The 27,231-nt window shown below is 37.1% G+C and overlaps 1 protein-coding gene across 8 annotated transcripts in view; it reads right to left on the reverse strand.

Moving 5' to 3' along the window:
• The window catches only part of PTPRM (protein tyrosine phosphatase receptor type M), a 443,102-nt gene that overhangs the window by 66,433 nt on the left and 349,438 nt on the right, over nucleotides 1-27,231 (reverse strand). For 3 of the 8 annotated variants that reach the window (XM_064705880.1, XM_064705876.1, XM_064705872.1), the window contains 5 exons: nucleotides 26,897-27,048; nucleotides 24,275-24,349; nucleotides 24,022-24,048; nucleotides 20,286-20,297; nucleotides 19,341-19,528 (listed from right to left, as the gene is read on the reverse strand). In XM_064705880.1, the coding sequence (XP_064561950.1) occupies nucleotides 19,341-19,528; nucleotides 20,286-20,297; nucleotides 24,022-24,048; nucleotides 24,275-24,349; nucleotides 26,897-27,048 (454 nt within the window). The remainder of the gene's footprint in view (nucleotides 1-19,340; nucleotides 19,529-20,285; nucleotides 20,298-24,021; nucleotides 24,049-24,274; nucleotides 24,350-26,896; nucleotides 27,049-27,231) is intronic. The other 5 variants (XM_064705877.1, XM_064705874.1, XM_064705879.1 and 2 more) reach the window with 3 other exon arrangements.

Below are 27,231 nucleotides of genomic sequence, written 5' to 3' on the forward strand. Positions count from 1 at the left end.
GGAACTATTACCTCCTCCACTGACCTACTGCAGCATGCCTTAACACTTGCATTTCAAAACAAGGACTAAAACCACACACCTAAGACAAAATCTGGTACTAACTCTGTGATTGCATTGGTGTGCTCACTTTTGAGAGGCAGTGCTTTCAGTCAGTGTATTTCCTAATATGTTTGTACTTTTAAAGGCACAGGCTTTGCTACTCCCTGGACAACTGGGCAGTCTAGTCAAACTATAGCAGAAACAAAGAAAACATACTAAAATGATCAAACTGCTTCAGTATTGTTCTATGAATGACATAGATACTTGCACCAAATACCATGAGTTAGCTCTAGTTGACAATAGCACTGGGAAATATACATGAAATTTAGTTAAGATAATAGGACAAGAGAGCAGCTCACTAGCTCACTAGAACAGAGAAGTAACTTAAGTGAAAGTCACTTGTCAGTCACTGTGAAAACTGTGAAGGTGTTGCACACCTACAGGAATAGCAGGTTGTGAGTACCAGCCATGCTGAAGGCTGGTTTTTAGGTGCTAAGAGCATTTGAACAAGATAATCAAGAATAAGATTTTTTTTTCTACCTAGTCCTGTATTTGACAGTGTCTAGACGGTGTCTTTGCTTGGGCAAAGACCCCAAGGGATGAGGTGACCTGAGAGACTGTAGGAGAACAGGTGGCATGGCTGGAACCACCACACAGACCCACATGAATTCTCCCCTGGAATGTGTTCTCACCTGTGGAATGGAAGCTGTGTGATTTGTAAAACTGTACCTATTGGTGACTGAAATATTTTGGTAGCTTAGTACATTTAGTCCCCAGTAACCAATTGTCATTTGGTCTTAAATCATGACAAGGCTGCAAAAACAGAGTGTCACAGAGTACTTCTGTAATAACTAATGAAGAATTACTTTCCATATATTTGTAACCCAACTTATTTATGAGATCTGTTCATGTAATTTATTTTCTTGCTATCTAACATTGAAGACAATACCTGAAACTCACCTGTAATATTCAACAGCAGGAAGAGAAACTTTACAGACTCTGCAGAGCAGTCTGAAGATTTGACAGATTACCTAGTTTTGATGGGCTTTCAGAACCATTTCCATTTTACCTACTTAAGTTTTAAAAACTCCATTACTTTTATTCCTTTAAAATTCTTCAAGACTACTGTATAAGGAAAGATTTTAGAAATATGGTGAATTAGTAAGAGGACTGCAATAAAGCATACAATTAAAATTCTAATTTAGAAACTTATTCCCTGGCATACTAGACAGCAATAACTTAACCTCATTAATCTCCCTGATTTATCTCCAGCAGAAAAATTGTAGTATGTTGATAGGATTTCATGATCCCTTTTTTATAGAAAGGACCCTCTGGCTACAATATGTACACTTGTACTGTAACTAAAGTGCAGGATATATTATTTTTTACTTGTGTTAAAGGAAAATAAAGTTGGTCTCAAGCAGCCCTTATTTCCTCGTATGAAAATTTATTTCCTACTTTTGGAGGATTTAATGAGTACTTTTCATGTACAGCATGTGGGGTTTTCTTATCTTCCCATTCCTCCCCACCTTTTCTTTTTCTTTACACAGTATGTAATTAGGAGTGTGAACTTGAGCAAGACTCATGACTGTAATGTCAGTAAACATAAAGTAAATGAACACAGGCTACTCTGTATACCAGCTAGTTCTACGCTTTGACAGGAAACCAGAGAAAGACTTGGACCACCACAAAAGCACAATCTACCCTCTTGTGAACAAAACTATCTGCATCATTATTCATGAACTGTGCCATCTCCTTGCTTCCTCCCTATGCTGTCCCAAAGGATGAAATTACACGTTTGTTGTACACACATGAGCAAAAAATGGTGCAGAGTAATTTATTTCTTAATGAGAAATGCCACCCACCAGGACACAGGTATTTCTTCACTACAAGCATGGTGAGGCACCAGAACAGAGAAGTTGTGGATGCCTCATCCCTTGAAGAGCTCACGGCCAGGCTGGATGGGGGTCTGAGGAATGAGGGAGAGATGTCCCTGTCCATGGCAGGAGGGGAGGAATGAGATGATCTTTTATGTTCCTTCCGACATAAACCATTCTGGGATTCTGTGATTTACACAAAAGGGGCAGGGTTACAGGTCACCTACAGTCCACTGAATGTGTAGGTAAGCTAAATTCTAAATTGACTTCTTTACACTATCTTTGGCAGGATAACATGTAAATACTTCAAAGGACTTGGAAAGAAAGAAAATATTGCGGTTACTATGACAAGGTTTGAATGAGGCCAAAACAAAGAGGCGTCTTAAAATGTTGTTTGAAAGCAGAGGTATTAACTTTGAGCTAATGTAAATCTCCAAGGTACCATTATAACCAGATTTTTCACCTCTTGCTTTTAATTTCCAATTTATTCAGAAAACTATTCTTCAAGTCCCCTTCTGCCAAGCAAAACATTCCTTCCACAATGCTACTCAGAAGTCAGAGGTACATCACTCCTAGATTTTTTTAATGTACTCAGAATGTTAGCAGGCAGATGGTTTCTAAAAACTGGTTTTATGTACCTGAGAACTTTGAGAAAATTATCTGGAATCTTTTTGTGCACTTTAAATTTTAATTCAAAAAGCTAATAAAAGATGTAAATATTTTTTCTGAGTCTAGCCCATTTTTCCTCCTAGAGATTAGCACTTTGATATTTGATTTACTTTAGAAATAATAGAACTTGCCCCAGGGAATTGTTTCAAAGAGCTAATGAAATATTATTAAAGTAGAGCATAAAGATACATGTGTTGTGAAAAAAGAAGGCAAGGATTGCAGATTTTTACTTCCTACACTACAGAGAAGGGTTTGCAATTGGTTTAAAATATAACAAAAAAGAGAAAACAAAAGGAAGAAAAGAAAAAACAAATTAAAATGAAAAATTCAGAGTGAGACAGAGAGAAGGAGAGGAGAAGAAAATACAAAAAAAAAATCTAGGCACCAGAAGAAAAGGTCTACATTTGACTGAAGTGGTGAACTAAGTTTTGTGTTTCAATCTTTAAAATTTTCTGTTCACTCATGTTTTACATAGTGATTGATGAGAGCTATTTCATTTATTGCTTAGATATGCTATGTAATGAACAAAACAAGGCTTAAGAATTCCAAAAAACTTTTCTGAAGTAGGAAACACTTTCCATGGGAAAATATTTTTCCATGACTTGACTGACACTGTAAGCCTGTGACACTGTTCTTCGAGTAATTACATTATTTGAAGAGAGACTATTTAATACCTGTGCCCTTCTGTTCACTGAAGATTATTTCCTATGAAAGGTGATCAACATTGAACTTGTGGACACATATACTGATAGGAAAGGTGACTTCCGACACACTTCTAGGTAATCCAGTAATATTTTTGTCTGATTTTATCAGCATAGATCATTGTAATCGAGACAGTGCTCTGAGCTCAGAATTCACAAGAACTGCCTGACTTTAAATTATCAGCTATCTCAGGCAGAGAAAACCTGATAAGATCTTCAAATCCCCTGTAAAAACAAGCTGTTTGTGATTTAGAACCACGCAATTTGGAAAAACCTTCAATGTAATAAAATTCCCTGAAGGAATAGAGAATGGCATGTGGAAAAAGGAAACAAAAGCAAACTAATGTTGAATTTGAAAAGTGAATAAACCCCTCCCCTATCTTCATCCAAGTTGTAATGTACACACAGCTGATCTAACCTTTCAGAAGTGATAAAGCACCCCTCAGATTTGGCTCACTAAGTGGGCCTCAAGGGTTTCCATGAGTGTATCTCGGCTGCTCTAGTTAATATAGTTTGAATAGAAGATAAGAGAGAAACAAAGCTAACATAAGAAGATTTTAATTTTGCTACAAGGCAACACTGACATCACATTTAACTACAAGATAAAAGCCAGAAAACACTGGTGTGCACAGATGGAACACAAATATTTTGCACTGTTTTTTTTTCCCCATAGATAAGACAGAACTTTTCAAGGGAAGTAAGGGTATGCAAAAAAAGATAAAGGTTTACTTGCAGTGCCCTTTCAAAAAAAGGATAGCACTCTATTGTGCTGGCTCATTACATTTTTTGATCTTCACAGGAAACTCTGGTGCCTCAATGTCTGCTTTGCTTGTTTGCAAACACACTGTTTGCTGGCACATATAAAGTCAATCAGTTACTCCTCTGGGCTTGACTTTTAGGCCAGCAGTTTCCTTGTTCTAAAGAAAAAGATGTCCTGTCTAAAAGCTACATGTCTATTTACCACTTTTGCTGGCTGGCATCCAGTCCCTGAGCTGATCATTTGGTACACTTTCTGCTTTGGGGAGAGCAGTAATGGGTCACAGTAGAGCCACTGAGAACTTCCACAGCAACGGGAGCTCCTGCTACTCCACTGCTCAAAAATCCTGGCTCTGGGTTTTAAAGTTATGTTCCCTTTTCCCAGACATCCCTCTGCAGGCTCTCACTCTGTAATTGCTTCCTGTCAATCATCTCCCCTTTGGACAACTGCACACTTACTGGAAAGGTGGATAAAACCTTCAAAAAAATGGTGTTGGTCCTAGACGATTTCCCATCTGTCTGAGAAACCACTCAAAGAATAATACAGAGTGTTTAAGAGCACATAAAGATAATCAGAATAGAAATAGTAGAGGTAGTAATGGGATTGACAATGATGACAAGTGTTGCTGTCAATTGTTAACCTAATTATTTTTAGTTTGCTCACTGTACACTGTCAGACAGCAGACCTTCAATACAGCCCCAAGACTACTCATTAGAACAAACAGTGTCTGCTTAGGCACACTAATGAAGAGCTGCAGCTCACCAACCTGAATTGCCTTATTTTGATGCTTGAAATGTATAGACAGCACTTCCTCATTCTAAGAGAGGGAACCCTGCAGAAATTCATCAACCAGGCTTAAAATCAGACAGTTCATTCAAATATATAATGGACTGAATCCAGGCTACTCAAATGACCCAGGCTCAGCTAATGGATAATGTGTAGTGGAAGTACTCTGTGGAAGTTAACAATGAGGGAGGGACAAAAAGGGCTTGTTGTCCCTAAATGCTCTTATTTGAAGAGCAGTTCTGCATCATTCATTTAACATCTGATATGTGATACCAATATTTTCTCAGTAGAAAAATAAAATGCATATGTGACCATTCCACTATAGCATGTATTTACAGGAGCTTATTGATGGACATTTTGATTGTCCAGTTCTCTTTCTATGTAACCACCTATTATATTCCAAGAGAGAAATTTTCAAAGAGCTTTGAAAAGTCTTCTGAGCTTGCACAATACAATGGGGATCTCTGAATGTCCCAGTGAAAATGTCTTGTCCTTCTTATTTATCACTGACACTACAGCTACATTGAGAGAATACACTCTGCAAGTGAAATAAGTACTGAACTAACTAAAAACAAATCTATCTCCATTAATAATGATGGAGATGGGAATTTGAGTGTCATGAGTTACTCACTGGGCAGATATTCAACAAGAATGTCTCTTCTCCTCTAGTTTGGTGGCGTTTTAAAATTACTATGTACAAGTAACACAGTTTAGTAAATTAACAACCCAAATGTAATACTCACAGCAAACAGACTCCAGCAAAAAAAGAAAAAAAAAAGACAAAAAGTAAAAAAAAAAAAGAAAAAAATAGGAAGAAAAGTAGCATTGTTTGACAGAACAGTCTTTTGTCTAAAGGACAATATAGTGAGGACATGAAGTAAAGAGAGCTATCTGAAAAGTTACCAAGTCTATGTTAACACAAATGGATTATGAGACATGAAACTTAACAAAGAAATAAAGGGTTAGTCACAAAGAGAAAATCAGTGCAAAATATTGTTTATATTCAGAGCCTTAAGAACAGAAAAGGAGCAATCATAGTTCTGCACTTAGATCATACCTATGACATTATTCTGTGGATTTTCTCCTGGTGAGCAGGACTCTTCTGAACATGTCACCTAGCTACTCTTTTGTTCAGATTCTGATCTTGCTGAGTATCAAAACAATTCTTCAGTAATGAAGATTGAGGTTTAATGACTTGATGTGTAATTTTGGCTTCTGCAATCTGCTTCTTGATTTTATCTTTTGCATAAACTGAACAAAACACAGCAATTTATCAGCTATCTGTGGACATTTTGAGATTTATATACATTGCAGCTCTAAATTTTTATTCTACATTTCCTTTCATTAGAACACTGCACTCAAGCTAGAATCATTGAGGCAAGCCAACATTGTAACTGCTCTGTTGAATAGCAGCAGATGCCTTTATTTTCTGCATCCCTCTATAAAACAAAACTTTAAAAAATTTGAGTCTCTATATAAATATTTCCCTTAGAAGACAATACAAAGATTCCAGGCATCTGTTTCTCATTAAGCCAATTGCTAGTTGTTTAAAATAGCAACCCAGCAAAGTCCATATTTATTAGATCTATTAATAAACTCCACGAGCCAAATTCTGCAAATGGACCACAATAAAATGATAAAGAGTGAGGCAAACGGACAAGAATGACCTGGCACTGAAATGTTCCAATCCTGACATTAGGTGGAATAATCAATATCCAATCTAAACCTCCCCTGACACCAACTTGATGCAGTTTTCTTTTGTCTTGTTTCTTGCTATGTGGGACAAGAGATCCATCCCCACCTGGTTACAACCTCATTCCAGCTGAAGAGAGAGGTAAGGTCTTACATGTCCCACTCTGACTCCCTACCTTGCTCTATGTCACCCTGAATCTTAGTTCCATAAGAATACATTTCAAAGTATATCTGAGACAATACCTCAAAATATTATGGTTTTGGGTTTTTTTATACTAGGTACTTGAATGTGGAAGTTTTCATTCTCTATAACTTCACTGTAGTAATAATATCTGGCCACTAAACTTTTTATATTACCTAAAATACAAACACAATATAATACCCGATCAAACTTGAATTCTGCTGTAAATCAAGATAATATTTCTATTTTACATTAGAACATGCTGAAACTTTTCCAGGTGTGGGCAGAAACTGTATGGTGAATGAAGTACTTCACTGCTTTATGGACATGAATTTCAGCTTAAATGCAGTGTGTATTAGTGACAATCAATATAGTACTTTCTACAGAGTACTTTTTTTCCTTTTATTTCATGAAAACAGAGAGGAAACCAAACTTTTTAGGATTTTTTCAGTATTATTGCACTATTAAGCTTGAGCACTCCAAAACACTGCTGTTCCACACTAAAACAGTCATATGGGTAGCACTATCCAAATATTTAATGACATCAAAAAAAATCATCTTACTATTACACTTCCAGATTTGTCAGCTAGGTTTCCAGGGACTCTGGCAGGGAGTGAGCTTCAGGTATGCTCAGGTATGTGCAGGTATGTGCTTCATACTGATGAAGCACAAGCAGTCCTCTGTGTCAGTGTGCAGTTAGACCAAAATTTAGTAACTTAATTCGTTTCTTGGCCCTTGGAAAAGAACTATTTTTAAAATAAGCAACCTCATCCCCCTACAAGATATTTAAAGCAATTCCACTGTAGCATATTTCAGCTAAAAGAAAACAAACTCCTAGTTATGTCAAAATGAAAGATACGCTTCCCAACTACGCTGCCCTTCTACATAAGCAATGTTCAAATATCAATTAATGGCAGGAAAAAAGTGTTTATAAAAAATGTTGCCAAAAATAAGAAACACATAGTCTCAATAGCAAGAAATAAAAAGCAATCCACAAAACAGTTAAACTTCAAAGAAGCCATAAATCCTGCACATAGCACAGCTTTTCTAGCTTTCTTTGTGTGCCAGAGATACATGTGCTTAGTAAATACCAGTAAAATAAACACAAATGCTGTGGAAAAAACTGACAAATGGAGGGAAAATATGTCAATCTCAAACCAGATCTACAATTAAACATATAAAAAGCATGAGCAATTTATGTGATTTTCCTTGCATTCAAACAGTTTTGTATGTTCCAGCTACTGTCGCTTCTATAGACTTGATTCACAATGTAACCATCAAAACTCAAAATTCAAGCTGCTGATGTTGTAAAAGAAGAGACAATTAAAAAGTCAGTGGCAAAACTAAAATGTGTAGAAAACTACTAGGAAAGCAGCAAGACACCAAATTTTCTTACATTTAAATGTGTTTCCCAGTGCAAAACCAAAGCAAATGCTTTGGTGCAGCTTGGAAGCTCAACCTGTTTAACTTCAAAATTCAGATAATGGTGCCCCTTTTGCTCTCCAAAACATGAGAACTGGTTTACTGCCCACACTAGGAGTTTCACTACCTCAATGTATTCTAATCAATACAACTCTCTTGAAAGGGCCTAATTAATGGAAATGAGACTCTTTGCAGAATAAAGAACTGCTCAGAATAAAGGCTCAAGGATTAGGCTTTAGCACAGCAACTAAATGCATTTATATGAAAGTATTTTACAACTGAATTTCTTTTATTTTCTCTCTTTCCCTTTACAGCATCATCAAGCTGCAGCCCAGTCCACAGCAGTCCTGCAGTCCACCAGTAAGGCAGTGGACCAGGAGAAATGCTGGTAAAAGAAAATAACTAGAAAACACTGAGGATGCTATCTGATTTAAGAAGCAGTTTGTGTTCTTTATAAATCGAAGTGATGTTAGTTCTATAAAATTGACTACCAGTATGGCAAAAAAAGAAAAAGAATTACTATTTCACATCACACTGTTTGCTGTGTGTATACAAGAGCATTGATTTATTTTTTTCCTTTTGATGTGAGTTAACAGCCACACTGGGTCAAACCAGAGGTCCATACAACCGATTAGTTTTTCTGCAACAGAACTAGTAGCAGATGTTTAAAAAAAAGTATGAAGAATAGAGCAAACAGAGAGTGAATCTTTCCCCAGCATACCCTTTTAGCTTCTAGCAATCAATGGCTTTCCTGAGCAATCTCTTCCTCAGCCAGAGACTGCACACAGCCATTGTGTTTAATAATGAATTTTTCTAGCTCATTTTTTTACTCATTTATAATTTTGGCTTCACAGCATCTTGAGGCAATGAGCTCCACGATGTAATTATGTGCTGTGTGAAAAATATTTCTTTTTGTTCATTTTAAACCTGCTGCTTAATAGCTTTGTTGGGTGCTCCTGATTTCCTGTATTATAAGAAATAATGAATAATTGCTGTTCCCATTGCAGAAGTAACACTGATCTCTGGCACAGCTCAGAATATCCTAAGGGGGTATTATGGCAACCAGGAATGAGCGACATTTCACTGTCCTAGAAAGAAAGTAGAGACTTGGTACTGGACCTGATAAAGTGGTTCTCTGTCACTTGTAAGGATTTCCTTACTCGAATAATCTTTGCCTAGTTTATTATGCCAGTCTTAGGGAAGCTGTGTACAACAGTGTTACACAGAGCATGAAAGCTGGAGTTAAGTATGAGTGGGTGAATGAGCAAAACTACAAACTCCAAATACAGAGTTTTACTTTAGTTTCCTTTGTCCAGCTTGACAAGAAACACCAATGAAAAACAGAAACAATTGCAGATAAAAAAATCAAGGCTAAGTGAACAAAAGCTCAGCAGATATCACAGCCTCATACAGAGGACACTGTTACTGAAATACTTTTCAACCAAACAATACACTTAAGTTTTCTGGCAATGACTAATGGTTGACAGCACATGGAAGAGCAATACTGGGATCATAAAAGACTGACAAACTGTTGCATGCAGACTTTCTCAAGATTAAAAAGCATGTGTCTCGACTTGACAGTCATGCTTAGATTCAGAGGACTTTGGAAGGACATGAAAAATCTAAAAAGAGCTTCGCACTACAAGCTTTTCCCCATCTAATTCCCCTCTCTCCTTTTCTAACTATTCATGTGCGGTAGGAGGTGGCTGCTTTTACTGCTATTTCCTGAGTAGAGGATGCAGGATCTGACCTACCTTTCTAACATTTGTTATGTCATACTGGAAGTCTGTTGTTTGGCCATCATTTTTGGGAAGGAAAAGCACAGAGATGGCTCATGTAGATATTCAGTGTAATCAATGGGAATGGTAATATTATCTCATTTCAAAACTCTAAGCTCTGTGATACAACCAGATACTTAAGCACGTCCTGCTCTTATCTCCCAGACTAATCAGAAACTCTGCTCACTTTAGGAACCAATACTGCACTGTGTGGAAGCTTCCACCATCCCAAAGCAAGCAGTAGAAGGCATTCTTTTCAGAAAGGAACTATTAATGTAAAGGAGAGAGACAAAAAGCTACAATTTCACCAAAAGAGCTTATGCCCCCTTTACTGGAGGCTCCCTTTGTTAGCTGAAGGCAGCCATAGCTATGTCTGCCTCTGAACAGCCCCAGCCCATGCATCAAGGAAGGGCCTCACTTCTTTTTATTCCCTTTGGTGTGTGATTTAAGAACAGAGACTGTCTGTCTCTTGGAGACCCAGACCTCTCTCTTGTAGATACAAGAATTTCTTTTCTGTAATATATTAAGAACAGTTATTATAGCATAGGCAAACACCTTAAAGCTACATGAGTAATAACTGAGCTCAGCTGATTTTTACAGAAACATGATCCATTTATTTTCAACACAGGCCAAAGCAGAGCACTGTCAGTCATGAATCTTTTGAAGACCTTAAGGGGAAGGAACTGCACCATTTATGTGGATGGATATTCAAGCTTCTTCACCGTTACATGACCATGTCTATGATGTCCCTTGTGTGGCTTCCATTTATGTAAAATGTAAAACAGGAAAGAAGGTATATTCAAAACAACTTCAAAACAGTCCCTTAAATCCCTTTAAAACCAACTGAACTTAAACATATGCTTAAGGTCTTCCCTATCTTGGATTCCGAATAATTTTGCAGACCTAAACCTTTCAGCTTTTGTGTGTGGATTTATGGATTTATGTGCAACCTGCTGTTTCTGTCCTGTGAAGAAGTGTTAATATTATGATCTTCCATCAGTCTTGAACTGAGCTGCAAACTCAGTACCTCCAATAATTTTACATGGTTGACACTGCCATAATGTCATTTCTGAAATAGTGACTCACTGACAGTATTTCACAAGTCCCCAAAGCCAGCCTGCTTTTTCCTTCTGCTCTCCTCCTGGGCTGATTTGTTTCCATGGGTACTCTGGACATCAGCTTTGCCCTGGATTTTCTGCCCATTGTTACCTTGCTAATCTTTGCCTGACCAAGGTACCTGCATCTTCTCACAGCTGTTTAGCAGGCCATGTCCCCTGCACCTCTGAAATGACTTGCTGTGCACCCAGGCAACCTCACTGTTAATGAATAAGACAGATGGAGAGCCAAGCAGCTCAGAAAACAGCACAGCCCCACGACAGTGCAGGCAGGGGCATCACGGAGACCCGGCGTGATGGGTAAACCAGGGGAGCAGCTACCACACACAGACAGAGGCAATGGCAGGAAACCAGCAAGAGAGCATAGAAGCTTGCCAGTCCCCTTGTCTGCCCAATTATGACCTGGCAGATTTTCAGTGGACTTAACACTTCCCGCAGACTCTTTTGGGCCCATCAATTCACTATGCTGCAACCAAAAGAAAAAAAATTCCTGCCAGAAAATGATGAGCATCTGTTCCATTGACAGGACAATCACTAAAGCACTACAGGAAACATGCAAGAAGAAGTCCTGTACTGCAGTCAGAAAACATCTTAAAATATACTCTAAGCCACAGGCTACATAAAAATACAAATTTTCATTTCCTGAAAAATTTTTAATGGCTACTTATTTAAAACTAATGCATTATAGAAAATATTGCATATTTTACATATGCTGTGGATAAACTGATGCTAAATGAAAACCCCAACTGCTAAATTATGCTAATTTGATTTGAAAAGTGTTCCTCTCACTTTTCAAACAGTCAGTAATAATGCTCTGGTCATGAGACCAGCAATGGACTAAAATGCCTAATTATTTGTAGTGAATAAATGCAATCTGTAGAAAACACATAGTGTATATATAATTAATAGATTATAATTGCATTTAACATCATCTGCATAATTCAAAATGGAATAACTACATGACTGATTTTTTTATGTCTTTTTAAAGGGCACTAATAAAATATGAAGAATCTAAGAAGGCTTATATGGGTAGGAAGTAATGAATAATATCTTGAACATTAAAGCACAATATATTATTCTGTGCACATAAATAGGACCAATTCATTTTTGCAGGTGCAATGGGAAAAGTATGGTACATCAGCACTTTTCCAAAGTAAATAATATGTTAACTGAAGAAGAGATTACAGATTCTGATCAAATATTCAATATCTTATTTGAATAATTAATAAGTCAGGCTGGTGCAAATATGCAGCAAATGGCCTGCAACATTTCAAGAACTTTTCTTTGTTGCAAATCATACTTGTCACCAGCATTTAGAATGTTTAACCTATCACCTAACAGCTGTGAGCATTAAAGACATTCTTGCAGATTTCCCTCTGGAAATTCACACTATGACTGAAATGACGTTCAGTGGCCTCATTTAGTTTCCTACTGTCGTGTTCAATAGCCCATAACAATACACAGATTGGCTAAATCTGAAATTAAACCCTGATTTCAATAGGTACAGAGAGAGCATAAATTTCATACCAGGTAAAGCACAGTAGCAAGATCAGTCGGCAAAAATGACTTCACTAGGGGATAACCAGAGTAAAATATACTGAGGAGTCTGCTTAGTACAAGTTCAACTGTTTCTCAGCCTGTGGCTGCCAAAGGAGATGAAGACAAGATAGGCAGAAGAATAATGTTCAACAAATTTCACATGCTGAAATAGTGGAATGACATGCGAGTGTTTGTTATTAATAAGAATATACCTCTGTGTACCGCTTCTCTAGGAAGAAAGCAGTATGATGGAAAAGGTTAATTCTTTCCATTAATATTATACAACCCCTCTGTTAATTACTTGGACTTATCACATGTGGATACAGGATTTTCAAAGATCTGCTCTGTACTAAGTTGACAAAAATCACTGCAACTTTGAAACTATTTCTTTTATTGCTCCAATTTTACATTGCACACACCCATAGATCTTTCCAGACTAAACTGAGAAAGATTTTGCAATGTCCTTAGAGAATAAAAGATCCTAATGATGGAGTCATAGGTCAGTAAAAAGGGGAGGAAGATTAAAACCAGTTGTGAAAGACTGCTGTGATGGCTGGGCTCAAGATGGGAAAAAAACCCCACAACCTCCTAAAGCAAATTGAAACTTTATTACCATGGGATAATGAACTGCCAGAGGCACATCCACAAAACTGCATGCAACAGTTAAAATCACCCATTTTAAATGGCTTTGCAGACTCACTCATTAAGGGTCAGGAATAACATCAGAGGTGCTTATCATGCTTTAAATTTGCTTTAGATTCTCAGTCCAGCTATGCTGAGATGCAAAACAAATGTCTGCTAAATATCTGATCATGGAAAAGACTCCCAGGGCATCTTCAGGACCAAGAAAAATGACATGTTACAGCACATTTTTTCTTGCTGACATATTTTGTATTCATTCATATGTTTGCCTCAGCATGAACCAGGACTCCCAGCCTCAGTAGAAGCAGTGAATGATTGAAATAGCTGCCAGAGTTTCTACACAAGAACAACCTGCACTTGTTTATCCATCCCATTGATCAGCTTAACAATCTATATCTCACGACTTTTGAGTGGACCAACATTTTTCTGAATGGATCAATACCACCAGTCTTTGTTTTAACTGCTTAGAAAGACACAATGGTCATCAAAGATGCACTTTAAAGCTACCAGGCTTTCCTAAAAACACGCTCTAAGCTTTACATACAAGACTAAGTCTGGCAGACTTTCATGAAGAAAAAAAATTGGCAGAATTAGGTATCCTTGCTCTTGTTAAGTGTCCTTGCTGCCTAAGATCACACACAGTTCAGACTCTTTATGCAGCTGAGAAGAAGAAAACAAGAGGTCCATACCCAAGTAAATCACAGACTGACCAGTACCAAAAATAGCTGAAACACAGTATAAGCAAACAGCTGCCTACACCCCACCCAGAGTAATCCTAAGGATACTGGAAGTGTTCCACTCTATACACCTCTGCAATTTTATTATTCAAACAGATAAAAGCACAAAGCCTTTCTAATGAAGCCATGACCTGCCTAAATCTATTTTCTGTGATAAGAATAAATTCTAATTAAACCTGCTTAAACAAAACAAATTAGAGAGCTGTTTCTGCATATACATGCACTTTTATTTAAATTGGAGGAAAATGCACTTAGGAAGAGCATGAGAGGAAAACAGTCTGATTTAGAAAGTTGTGGGATATCTTGATCACTGGGCAGTTAACCACACTGTGATATTAGGCAGTGTCATGTGAATGATATTAAGCACTATGACAGCACTTCTCATCCGTGTGAAAGCTGTTAAGAAGAGAAATTCAGGATGATACAGGATAGGTTTAGAATTGCAAAAAACTCGCTGACAACAACTGACATTCAGCAAAATAAGTGTCTTCCTCTGAATGGAAAAAATCCCAAACTGCCATACAGTTAAAAAGCTGTTGACAACTGATTCTGACTGATCAACAACTGGAAGGCACCCATTATTATACAAGACTTAAATGGATATTGCATGCACTGGGAAGCTGTCACTGCTAACATAGGCCAGTGAATGCCATTTCAGGTTTGGAATTTCTTTATTTCAACAATTTGGTATTGATCAATTTGGTATTGATCTGGAATTACAAACCAAAGCATTCTTTGTGGATAAGGCAGTTGCTTGTTTTAACTACTTCCTTCAGCCTCCCTACATGATCTCCACAGGGCCAGGTTTTTCAATGCTCAAGTATCTGGGATAATCCCAACCAGAAACAAGTTATCTGGTATTGTTGGAAGGCTTTTGCAAATTCCAGAGCACTGTGAAGAAAAAGGCTACACCTGAACGAAATTCCTTGATAAGGAGTACCTGCCTTGTGCAAAGGACCTCTATAGCCCCACTTGTTGGGGTTATCCCTTGCTGTGTATGAGAGAACACTTACACAGTAACATATGGCTTAACCAAACCACTGCAACTTTCCAGTATGAAAGATTAAAAATTAAACTGGTCATTCTGCAGTTGTTCTGAGCTCCACCTGAACAGATGAAACTTGGAAAAAATTATTGCATGGATCTCTAAGGATGAGTATTTCTAACAATTTTCCATGCCATTTTCACTGGACTGGTTCCCACTACTTCATTTCTATCTCCATCTCTGTTATGTTTACAATACCTAATGAGTTTTCCTTTGTATTACAAAAACAGAAGGGGAGAAACAGTTATCTGTTCCTGGTTCTTGAAGACACAGATGCTGTCCTTCCTGTATTTACACTGTGGATTAATGCCCCCATCCTCACCCAGTGTTCGAGAGTCTTTCTGTTTTCCGTGTAATTTGTGTCTTGTGGGATAGAAAGTAATTTGCACTGATTATGGTGCTGACTGTCTCAGCTGGTGTTGCAGAATATCAAATAAAATCAGAGAAAAAGGTGTGATATAAATGTACAGGTTGGAGGTGAGAAAAATTAGTTGGAGTCACAAGGAACATGCAGGAAAAAATAGGGCCAGCTGAGTCCTACCAGTGGCTGTAACAACATAACATTAAAAAAATACTCAATTTTCCTACTCTTTTCAAGATTTCACAACTTTGCCCCAGAAGCACAAGTCTTAAGAGTGAAATGTGGCAGCGAATTTATCTTCCAGCTGGAACCAAAGAGAAAGAAAAGCTGCAACTGGAGACTGGGTTTGAGTGACAGGATTCTAGTCTGTTATGGCTTTGCATGACACCAGAAAATGGAAATTATATCAGACTTCTTTCAAAGTCAGACATTATTCTAAGAGTGGTTTGGAGAAAAAAAATATTCAAAGTAGGCACCTATGGGGCAAACACCCTCCATGAAAAATTTCCTGCTTGTCTGTAATACTTTCTGCTTCCCCAAAAAAGGACCTGTATGTCTACTGGTTTTAGAGAGTTTTCCCCCCTATTTTGTTTCTTAAAATAATTTTATATTTATCCCAGATATTTCACTGGCCAATGAATTTTTTTTCAGTGAGTTAGGTTTTACTGATGATTACCACATCTACCTTAGCATATCTACATTAGCAAATCTTCTGAAGTTCCATTTAAATGAAGAGAGTGCCATTAAGAGAAAATTTCTTTCATATCCCCAATTATTTTCAACACCCATCTTTGACTTCTCTTTAAATTATCCATCTTTTTTATGATATTTTTAAATACTATTTTTAAATACTTTTACCAATCTCTAACAGGTGCTAAACTGAAATGAATTGTTTAACACACATTAGATAATATATTTAATGTTCCTGACCTTGACGGGCATCCTGAGCCTGTATTCCTTTATTTAACTATGGTAATTTAGACATTAGTACAGTTACATTGCTGCAACACATCAAAATGAAGGCCATGCAGCACAGAGGGAACATATTCAGTGCAGTTTATCTTGGCAGTATATAACATTACTGTATTTTAAATAGTATTGCTTCAATGATATAAAATAATTTCTGGATAGAAACAGTTAACTGCCAGAAAGCCTTGAGAAAGGATGTGTTCAACAGAAGGGGAGGGGAGGGAAGATGAGACAGACGATAGGGAGGAAAGCCTTAAAGATAAAGCTACATGGAGGAACCTTTTTTAAAATTCTGTTATTGACACAGCCCTGTTAGTGACAGTAAGTGAGGCTGATCTGAGCAGGACACCCTTTGCAAATCTTGGCTTTTCAAAGGAACCTCTGGTTTTGAGATAATGGAAGCTCAGAACTCCCTGTCATGGAACATAATGTGAAATTGATTTTTCAAGGCTTTATCTACACAAAGTTGCACTGGTTTAATTAAAGGTGTGTTTTCAAATCAATTTTGTTAAACCAGTCCAAGCTCCTGCGCAGACACTCTGAAATTGATTTGGAACTGTCTTATGTCAACTCGCCTTAATTTGGCAAAGAACCACTTTACACTGAAGAGTCACCAATTTAAGTTGATCCCAAAACAGCATTAAAAATAAAACTTATCTGAAATTGTAAGACTTTAATGAATTTATCTGTTTCTGCCCTAGGTATGCCAAACCGTGTTAACCTCCAGTAGCCTAATTGATCTGTTTAGGAAGCAGATAAACTCGTTACTTGGATTTATGGCCCTTTGACAATGGACATTTTTGAGAAAGGATATAATGAAATCCCTGTGAAAGAACTGAGTCTAAAACCCAGAGGTGACATATGTAAGGAGGAAGACGTGATGAACTGAGGAAACCACTTTTTCCCTTTTCTAGTTACTTTGTTTCTTTAATGCAGAAAGAAGATGAGCAAGGAGACTCCTTCATGACCAGTAAAGGCTTTCCCATGCTGCAGTACTCGGGAACAGATTAAATAATGCACAATCAGTGTAGGGGTACTTGGGAATTCAGGCCAATGATATCTTGTCAATCTGACATCTAAAACTACTGGAACCAAGCAAAAATCTCTCCCTTGTTAAGGGTCTGGCAGGGGATAGAAAGGATTTCAAAGATCCACTGCAGACTACCTATGTGGAAATTTTCCTGAGGTTTCAGGATTTCTGCGCAATCCTGATCATTTGCACTCCACTAGGCCGCAAATGAAGGGCTGCATTTACATCCACAACTCCCAGAAATGCACTCCTGTTCTTTCCACACCCAAGAAACAGATGGAAAAGCAGCAGTGAAGTTGCCACTGGTGTGGCCCTAAGGATGTGCCCTCATGTGCTCTGGTTCTACAGACAGGCACAGTATCGATCTCTCCAGCAAACAGCAAGGGCCCGATCCCTCTTGTGGGAACAGGAGCCTTCTCCCAGGAGAACAAACGCGTAAAATCCTGCAAAACAGGGTGGTCCTCCAAGCCCACGAGTATTGGGAGCTGTAGACATTCAATATCCCAAGTGGGTAATTCCTAATGCAGAGCTGAGCAGCGAACAGGGAAGTACCAGCCTGCAACTGCACAAAGATGATTTTTCAACATTCATTCTTTGCATCAATTATGTTACACCAAAAACTTCAGCATGACACCAACAGAACTTAAAACTATATATATGTGCTTAGATGGTGAACTTTTGGAACCCCAAATTATTGAGAATAGTGGCCCTAACTATTAAGTTTTATTTTAAAGCACTTAAAACTATGCATGACAGCAAGTGCTCTGTATCCTTGCACTCCTCTGAAGTGCTCCTAATGGGCAATGTGCTACTTTACTTTCTGTTCTGTTCCACAGATTTATTTTCGTAGTGAATCCTGTGTGAATTTCTCCTGAATCAAACTCTTTCCCTGGTGAGACTATATAATCCTGCTGTCTTGTTAGAACAAAACTCATCTATGAGACTTCATTCAAAACAAATCCCCTGTCAAACTATTCCTTTTCATTTGGACATTTATCCTTCTGGTAATACATAAGGAAGAAATTCTTTTGTTATCTAGTTCAAATTTATAAAGAGGACCGTATCAGTCTGACAGAAATGTAAACAAAGAGATTTGCAACCTTTGCAGTGCTAGAATATATTGGGCAGTCATTCACTGCATATGGAAGAAAAACAATATCACTGCAGTAGCTCGATGGAAAAAAACCTCAAATGTATGGCTAGTTACAGTTCATTGTGATTATAACAATTTCCATATATAAAGAGGAGTTTTTCAGTTCCAGCTTCACTATTTTAAGTCCTCTTTCCCTGCCACTATTAACAAACTACACTCTGATGAATTGCATCTACTGGCATTAGTCATGACTACACCTACTGTCTGTAATGGGATGCCATTCATCAGCTTGGTAGGCTGAAAATAAGGTGATTTTCCTGGAAATTGTTTCTCAGCAGAATCATTTGATCCACTGTAGTTAAAGAGCCATGTCATTGGTTGCACTATAAATTCCATTTTATGGTCTTGATTTTATTTTTTTTTAAATAAATTAATTGTAGTTTTCCTCTAGGCTTAATGCTGGTATAAAAGGTTTTGGCTGATGAGCAAATCTCTTCCAAACAGAAGAATTTTCAATTCCATCACTTTTAAATAACAGTGGCATAAAAAAACCTCACAGGAACAAACTTGTTTAAGTCAGCCACACAAATGAAAGTTGACAAGTGATTAGGTGCTCCTGGGAATGAATTGTTTTCTATGTTCCAGGGGAAAATATGTCATCAGTGACTTTGGAAGTGGCCTGAAGCACGGGTTTTGGAAATCTAATAATAGAAACACCAGTTTAAACAATTATATACTTAAGCAATTTTTATAATGCGAAGTTGGCATGACAACGCGTGAAGTTCTAAAAAAACACCATCCTTTGTAAAATGCAAGCAGTGTGCACACTGGGAAAATCTCAGCATCAGACACATACAACCAATGGTCCAGAAGACATAATGATCAGATCCTTAGACCTGACACTTACTTCATACTCCTCTTTAAATCCGTAGCCTTCTGCACACTTCATCTGGGTGATGTGCTGCAGCAAGTCAGCTACACGGATGGCTGGATGGAGCTGTCCAGTCTGGTAGGGCACATCCACTGGATCTCGCTTCTTATAGGTATGGGACTGGACCAGGCTGCTTGTGTCACTGCCCATCGTGTGGGTTTCATCTAGAAAAAGAGTATCTCATCATGAACTGGCTCATTTTCACTTACTAGAAGAAATAGAAAGTACAAAGATTTCTACAATGGCAGAAATCTGACACCATCAGCATTCGTTCTGTCTGTGAAGGCTACACCAGAAGAACAGTAAATCCATGAGCAGTTTACACACGGAAATTGCAAGACTGATTGGAATGAGGCAAAGTCCATAGTTCTACAATGGAAGCATTGCAGAGCAGTCCAAACTCTAATATTGTTTTAAATGTTGCTAGCTGATTGCAAACAAATTTTAAAACAGGCATTTCATTTTAAACTGCATGGAAGTTTCATTCTGAAACTTCAACAAGTCCCATGGAATGAAACTGGACTTGCATTTTTCATAAACTACTGAAGTGCTGTATTTTACGTTGCAAATTTAGAGCAAATGTTTGGAGTGAGCAAAATAAAAAGATGCACAAAATGGCTTATGGGTTCATCAAGCTAGGACTGCAATGGAAATGTAGATCTGAAAACGACACTTGGAGACAAACTACAAGAGGACAAATGCAAAGGATCATCTGGTAAGGAAAAAGGTCTTGACTGACTGCTGAACATGCTTTAGGACCATGGTGTATCATGAGCCACCACATTAGGCATGGAATGTTATATGTCAACTGACATGCAAGCCAACAAACAGGAGACCCCCGTGGGCTGGTTAAAATTTTTATGAGACACAAACTTCTCCCAACCCTCCACATCTCTTCCATGGGGCAAATGGGCAACTTACCATTGATTGGCACTTTTAAGAAGATACATATCAGGAGAAAAAAAGAGGAGGAGAAAAAGGAAACAGGGCATAAGCAACAGTACTACATTAATAATTACAGGTAATTTTATGTTTTTAATTTATTCTTTACAGAATGATTCCCTAAATGAGTCAGATTCTGATCTCAGTTTCACAGTAGAAATTAGATTTACTAAAACCAAGATTTCATACTGTGAGTCAATTCACACAGATGGAACTGAGATCAAAACCTCTACTTAGAAGTAAATAGATGTGGAAGTGCACTCTACCTAATGAAGCAATATGATTTGCTTCCTGTATAGCTGGAATTCTAAAAATTTATTCAGACTTGACAAGAGAAAAAACCCACCTGAAATTCTAAGGTCCAAGAATCATCACAAATATTTTATCTGTTTACTCAAATAATAATTTTATGTATCTTAGAGTTTTTTAATTTTAACCAATATATTTAATAGGGTGCTTTGATTTATTCAAGCTATTCCTCCCTGAGTGAATATTAAAAAAAAAAAAAACAAACCTAAATCTGTATCATATTTATAAAATAAGGTATTTATTAAAAAATTACTTTAAAAAATAAGCCATATGAAAGGGAAGCCTTAAAATAATATTTCCACATTCATTAGTTAGATATATTATAGCAGAAAGTTCCACAAATACTCTGTATGAAAAGGTCCCAGATTCTTATGTACACACCAAAAACATTAACACACCTTGTTAAAGGTGAGATTCTGGTCTTAATTGTACTACTGAAAATTGACATTAAAGCCAGAAAGCTCCACAAAAGATGGTTTGAGGCCCTCTCAATTCCCACTAAGACAAATGAAATCTGGTCCTCACTAGTCATAGCATACAGTCAACATGAACTGTGCATTGACACCTAAACCAAAAGAGCAGAGAAAAATGTATGGTTATGAGTATGGCCATTTCACTCCTTTTCCTGTCAGTCTGCTAATCTGGTCTAATGCAGAGGAAAGGGATTCATCTTTAAGTCATAAAATTTTACAACTTTTGTCTGATGTGGTATAAAATTGTACTGCAAAGCACCTTGGGATGCATGGCATGAGGCGTGGAACAAGTGTAGGTACAGTATGTTGCTGCTGAAATGGCACCTGAAAACTACAAGGTGGCTAAGACACAAAAGACAAAAAAAAGTGTAGAAAGTTGATAATGATTTTTTAGGTTGCTTATTTCAATTTTAGAAACAGGTTAGAAAACGTGAGGATTTTTTTTTCTGCAAACTGCAAAATTCTTTGCAACACAGACTGTTAGTACTTAAGATGAAGGCAAAGCTATCAAAGTCTTGCACTATGCAAGCATCAGTTTAATAATTATGAATCTCTTCCCTGCAAGCTCCCTAGTTTTAGACTAATTTTCCTCTCTCAATTTCTTTATCTCTTATAGCTGCCTTAATACAGAAGGAGTTATCATTTAAGCTTTTTAAAATAAAGTGGTTTTAATCCTTGGTTTATATAGTACATTAGGAGCCACATACTACAGTTTTTTATTTTGCCTCTGAACACTGCAGCATGAGCTTTTTGGGTTGTGAGTTTTTCAAAGGGTGAGCTGCTCCAGATGCAGTGTCCATGGGCAATGGGAAGTGTGCCTGCCTTAAATACTCCTACAGCTGCAGTTGTCCTACTGTACACTTACCCATTCCTGCAGAGCTATACAACATTTATTAAATAATATATCTGGAAACAGTATGTGTGTTGTGCCTTTTCTATCAGATTTTGAAAGCTGAACTCAACCATTCACCAGACTTGTACCTTTCCCAGGAGGTCACACTGAGAAGATCATTCAGTTCTAGCTACAGGCTTGATCCTGTAGTTTAACACAACTTCTTTGGACAGCAAAAGACAGCACGAGCAGGTATAGCTTGAAATTAAAAGCCTGCATACTTTGTTAACAGCTGTATTCCCCTACCAGCTCAAGCGCAGTTAATTTGATTTACCTCAGAGACAACACTATTTCTGTACAGAGAGTCATAAACACATATTGGGAGAGAGATCTAATCTGAATGGAACACCGTTCATAAAATGGTACTAAATTTTTAACACGTAAGGTTAAAAAATATTTATTTCATGCAGTGAAATAACTGAAATATTCTGTTGATGAGATGAGTAAGCACAGGTTTGCTGTAGTAGGCCATAAAATACATATCTAACTAATTAAAAGATTTTACAGACTTAGTAAAATCAGGTAATTTATTTTTCCCAGTGTGTGTTTGCCTGATAGCTGAACTACTTACTTAGAGATTATTTCTTGGGGGAAAAAAAGCTAACAAATAATTTTACCATTGTTATTATACAGAAAAGGATCACAAAAATAACTGAAAAAAGCATTAACTAAGTAATACAGATAGGAAATCTCAAAGTTTTTCTCCTGATAATAGTACTTTTCTCCTTGCCCACCCACAAGGTCAGAAAGAACATCTACTGCATGAAGCGCTGAATGAATGCTAAAGCACACAAAAAAATCTAACATCTCAGGCAGTTAAAAGGCACTGCAAATTTCATTTGCATGCAGATTATTACATTGTAACAGTCACTACCATTACCTTCTTCCAGATTTACATAATGTATAAAACCAGCGAAGTTCCCTCTCAAAGTTATCACATTGAAGTGCACTGCACTAAATATTCTTTCACAATAACAAAATTTAAAGATCACTTCCTAAACTTTTACTTCTTATATGCTTCACTCTATGTCTATGTAAGCCTATTTAATTTAAAGTTCAAGGGCAGGAATCAGATAAGGGGTCTTAAATTTTTTACAGTGATTGGAAGAAAAAAGAGGAGAAAAGAAAATATTTGTTGTGAAAATATGGACTGGAACACAAGTAAATGAATAGGCTTAACACTTAAGGAGTTTGATTTCCTGCTACAGTGCACTGTTATGTTTTGAATTACTATTAAAAAGCTGCCCCTGTTTAGTTTAAAGTTAGCAGGGGAAGGAGGTATAAATGAAAACAAGCCACAAAGGGGTTAGAGTTAAGCACTGGAAATGCAATCGCACCTCATGCTTACTACTTATCACTGTGCAGAAAACGCTCTCTTTTTGACATTGGACAATAACAGATTTTTCTAAATTCCAAGTGGAAACTTTACATTCTAACTGTATGTTTTTAACCTACAGTTTTACTGTTTTATTTCCCGCCTGTGACACCTGATGCATAATAAACTATATACTCTAAGCATCATGTTATGATTTTGCTGTTCAAAACAACATCTCCTCTCTGAAACTTCACTTTTTGACAAGCACATCAGAAAGTCTGCAGAATTATCAGAAGACACGACAGCTGGTAGATGGCCTGAACTGCATTTTGTCTGATTTTCTGTATCCTGAGCAGTTTAACTAGGAAAAAAAAGTTATTTTTAAGAAGTGACTCTTCACTTCTGAGATAAAACAGAAAAAAAATGAGGAAAACTATTTCAATTGCTGTGATAATCAAATTCTTTTGTGTCACTCCAAATACATGCACAAACATTTCCTTGCAAATCCACTTGTTAAAATTATTTGTGTCTTTTCTCCCCTGACTTGCACTATGACAGTAGTAATCAAACCTGATAACTGCCCTTAGCACCTCAGTGTAGCCAAGTTCACCACCCCCCCCTTTAGCAGAAAGCTCCAGCATTTTGCATACTGTTGTCTGCTCCCCAAGAACTGCAACTTCTGAAATTACTTCAGCAATAAATTTTGATAAAGGGAAATGTTCTCACCTAAAATTGCAGTTGGCACAAATGGATCTGTCATACATCATAAGCAGGTCAATGCAGGAAAGGTAAAAAGAGAGAGAACAGTAAATGATTGATACATGTTCCTGAGTTTTCTTTCTGAAAGCTTCTGTTAGCAAATGGTATGTTTCTTATATATACATTAAATGTTGATGGCAAGAGGTATAATTACATAAATATGAATGCTTTTATTATGGAAAGGTCTATAAAAGGTGGAAACAAGAAAAAAACTGGTTACCTGGGTAATAAGAATTAGGCACTGTTGTGCTCAGTGTGTTAGTTTTCATTGTAAATGAAGATGGTGAAGATACAGCTGCAAAGAGAAACAAAGCTGGTTAGAGACAGAGGTATGATATGCAGCTACTTAAGCTGAGTGACACAGCAGATGGCATTGACTTGACTTAAGAGTTCATCCTGCTGTGTTTCTTGCACTGGAATCAGGACCTAGAGAAAACCAGGCAAGTTTAGTGAATGAAATAGCTCACTGAATTTGATCAATTCTCTAAAAAGAAGTGTCATTGGAGAAAGCATTTTGATTGCTGATGGGAAATACACTTCTTAAATCACAAGATTAGACTGAATACTGATGCTTGAAACAACACATCACAACGACAAGAGGTGTTTTTGACAGAAGCTTTGATCGTTAATAAGTTTTCCTTATAACACTGTAAATACCGTATGCAAATATTCTACTGTAGTTTATTTTTTCCTCTCCTTTTTTTATTTGATTTGTTTAGACAGGTGGATAGTGTGCATAGAGATTATAATAGACCCTGCATATTACTCTTTGTTTAAATGTTTTCAGGGAGTGATACACGGACCAATGCTCACATTGGAATTTAATAATTTAACCATTTGTAAAACCAATGGGAAAGACCAATGGGGACAAATTAAGTTCAGTCTGCCCCTAGTACACAAATATCATGCAAATTACCATTGTAAATACAGATAGATTTAACAGGAGTTAATCACAACATTTTGCAGGATGCTCAGCTAAGGAGTCATTAGAGGCTTTTAAGCAAAGCTCCTTGCAAATTCCACCTTAGTTGCTTGTCTACACATCTCAAATTCAGTCTGACCAGGGAATGTAAGCATATTCTGGATACCTGTAAACAGACTAACACGAATGTGTGAAACAAAACAGAGTTGAGGAAGACAGGATCTGCTGGATGAGGAGCGAGATTACTCCTGCTGGCTTTCATCCATCTTTTTTCCAGTTGATCTTCCAGGGCAAACAGTTACTAGCCCATGTTAATAAGAGAATATCTCAAAACTGGTTTAAATAATGTTGATATTTATCCTTTATCATATAAATTATTATATCTGAGACCATGCCCCTTTGATTCCTCCAGAATGAGATTACATTTCCCTGACAGTCAGAACAGTGTGATTCTTCTTCTGGGTATGGATACAGAGATCAGTGGAAGTCAGGGCTGCTGCAGGTAATAATAAAACTTGCTAGGTAGAGAATGCAGGCAGGGTAATGAAGTTTCATAGGAAGTAGGAATGCTCTAAACCTCTTGTGTACAAGGTCTTACACAAAGATTATTCTGAAGACTGTCAGGGCGCACCTTCTGGTGACCATGTTTCTTATGGAAAGTCCAATTAGAGGTTCTAGCCCTCGAGCACTATAAAAAACTTGTTATGGCAATAATTTCAAAGAGGTTTGAGGTGGTTCAACATAAGGAGGATTTAGTCCTAGGAACTCATTGCAGTTTCATTTGTAGTTATGACCATTCAGTACCACCACTGGAAAACTGTACCATGATGATGGAAGATGAAGTAAAACCTCTTGATCTCTTCACAAAAATAAGCAATCTCATTAACAGCAGGGGTATATTCTCACCAGAAAGGCAGGTCTGATTTGAAAGATCTATTTCAAACCAATTTCAAAAGTGACTCAAATGCAAATTATCATTGCAAATTCTGAGCCTAATGCTGCTGAGAAAAGTCTCACTGTATAAACCTCACAGAGTGTTTGTACAATTGAGCTCATCAAAGATAAATTCTTAAGCATATTATTAAAGAGTGGGAGTTGGGTCTTGCATACTGTTAGTACTTGAAAAAAAAACTAATCTTTGACAAATTAGGAAGATGCTAAAAAAACCACTGGCATACAAAATCCCTGAGGTTCCTTAAGAACCAAAATAAAAACCCCCAACTTTTTGAACCTAGTAATTCTTTTAAACAATTATAAAAAAGCATTATTTTTTCATGGTTTCTTCTTAGTGCCAACCCTCTGACAGGAGTGAGACCTTGACTAAAATTCTAATGCAAGAAATTTTATAACCCAAATCTTATTTATTTTCAGGGTAGATCCAAGAAGGTCCAGGATATTAGAGAATCTCTTCTGAAACTGCAGAACTGATAAATCCACTGATTCTTGCTTTGCACAAGCAACAGAAAGAGTATAATCTAGAACTGCAAATAATAAGACAATCAGATTATCATTATTAAGTTATTACATTCAAAAATAAATTTGTACTGTCAAAAAAATGTGAACAAGGGAAGCATTTGAAGGACTTGGGACAGCATGAAAGATATAAAATTTTCAACATAATGGAGACTGGAGAAAGGTAAAACTACTGTTCCAGTAATGTCACTGCTCTTCTGCAGAAGAAAAGGATGGACAGAAAAAAGCTCAATTATCCTTATTATTTTTAAAGAAGTCTATACTTGATGTCTGACTGTCTTGCTCATTTGAATAGACACCGTAATGTGCTGCACAGTGGGAAACTCTTGGTCCCATGGATTTTCCATGACTGAGTAATGAGGAATATTTTAAAAACCATTTGCACCTTTCTTTCACCTTCAAAAAAAAAAAAAAGAAAAAGAAAAGGAAAGAAAAGAAAAAACTTACATCTCCCATTTAGATTGTGCGTGTCCATGAAAGAGAAAGCTTCATCACAGTTGGTGCCTTGCTCAGTGTAGCTTTTATCCATTGAATTCACCATCACTGTCATTTCCTGCCGAGTACTACTCAATGTCTCTTTCCGCTTCTTAGCCAATTTTCTTAAGAAATGAATGATGAGAAAAAAAAGGAGAAAAACAACTCTCAGTAAGCAGACATAGTTTTCATGTTGTTTACATCAGTACTGTAGTTTGTGACTATGTTATTAATTAACATTTATATTTGTTTCTGCATTTCTGGAACCTTAAATTTATTTTACTCTCATCTCATTTCAGTCTGACAAT

Source organism: Zonotrichia leucophrys, chromosome 2 (assembly GCF_028769735.1).
Source record: "Zonotrichia leucophrys gambelii isolate GWCS_2022_RI chromosome 2, RI_Zleu_2.0, whole genome shotgun sequence".
NCBI lineage: Eukaryota > Metazoa > Chordata > Aves > Passeriformes > Passerellidae > Zonotrichia > Zonotrichia leucophrys.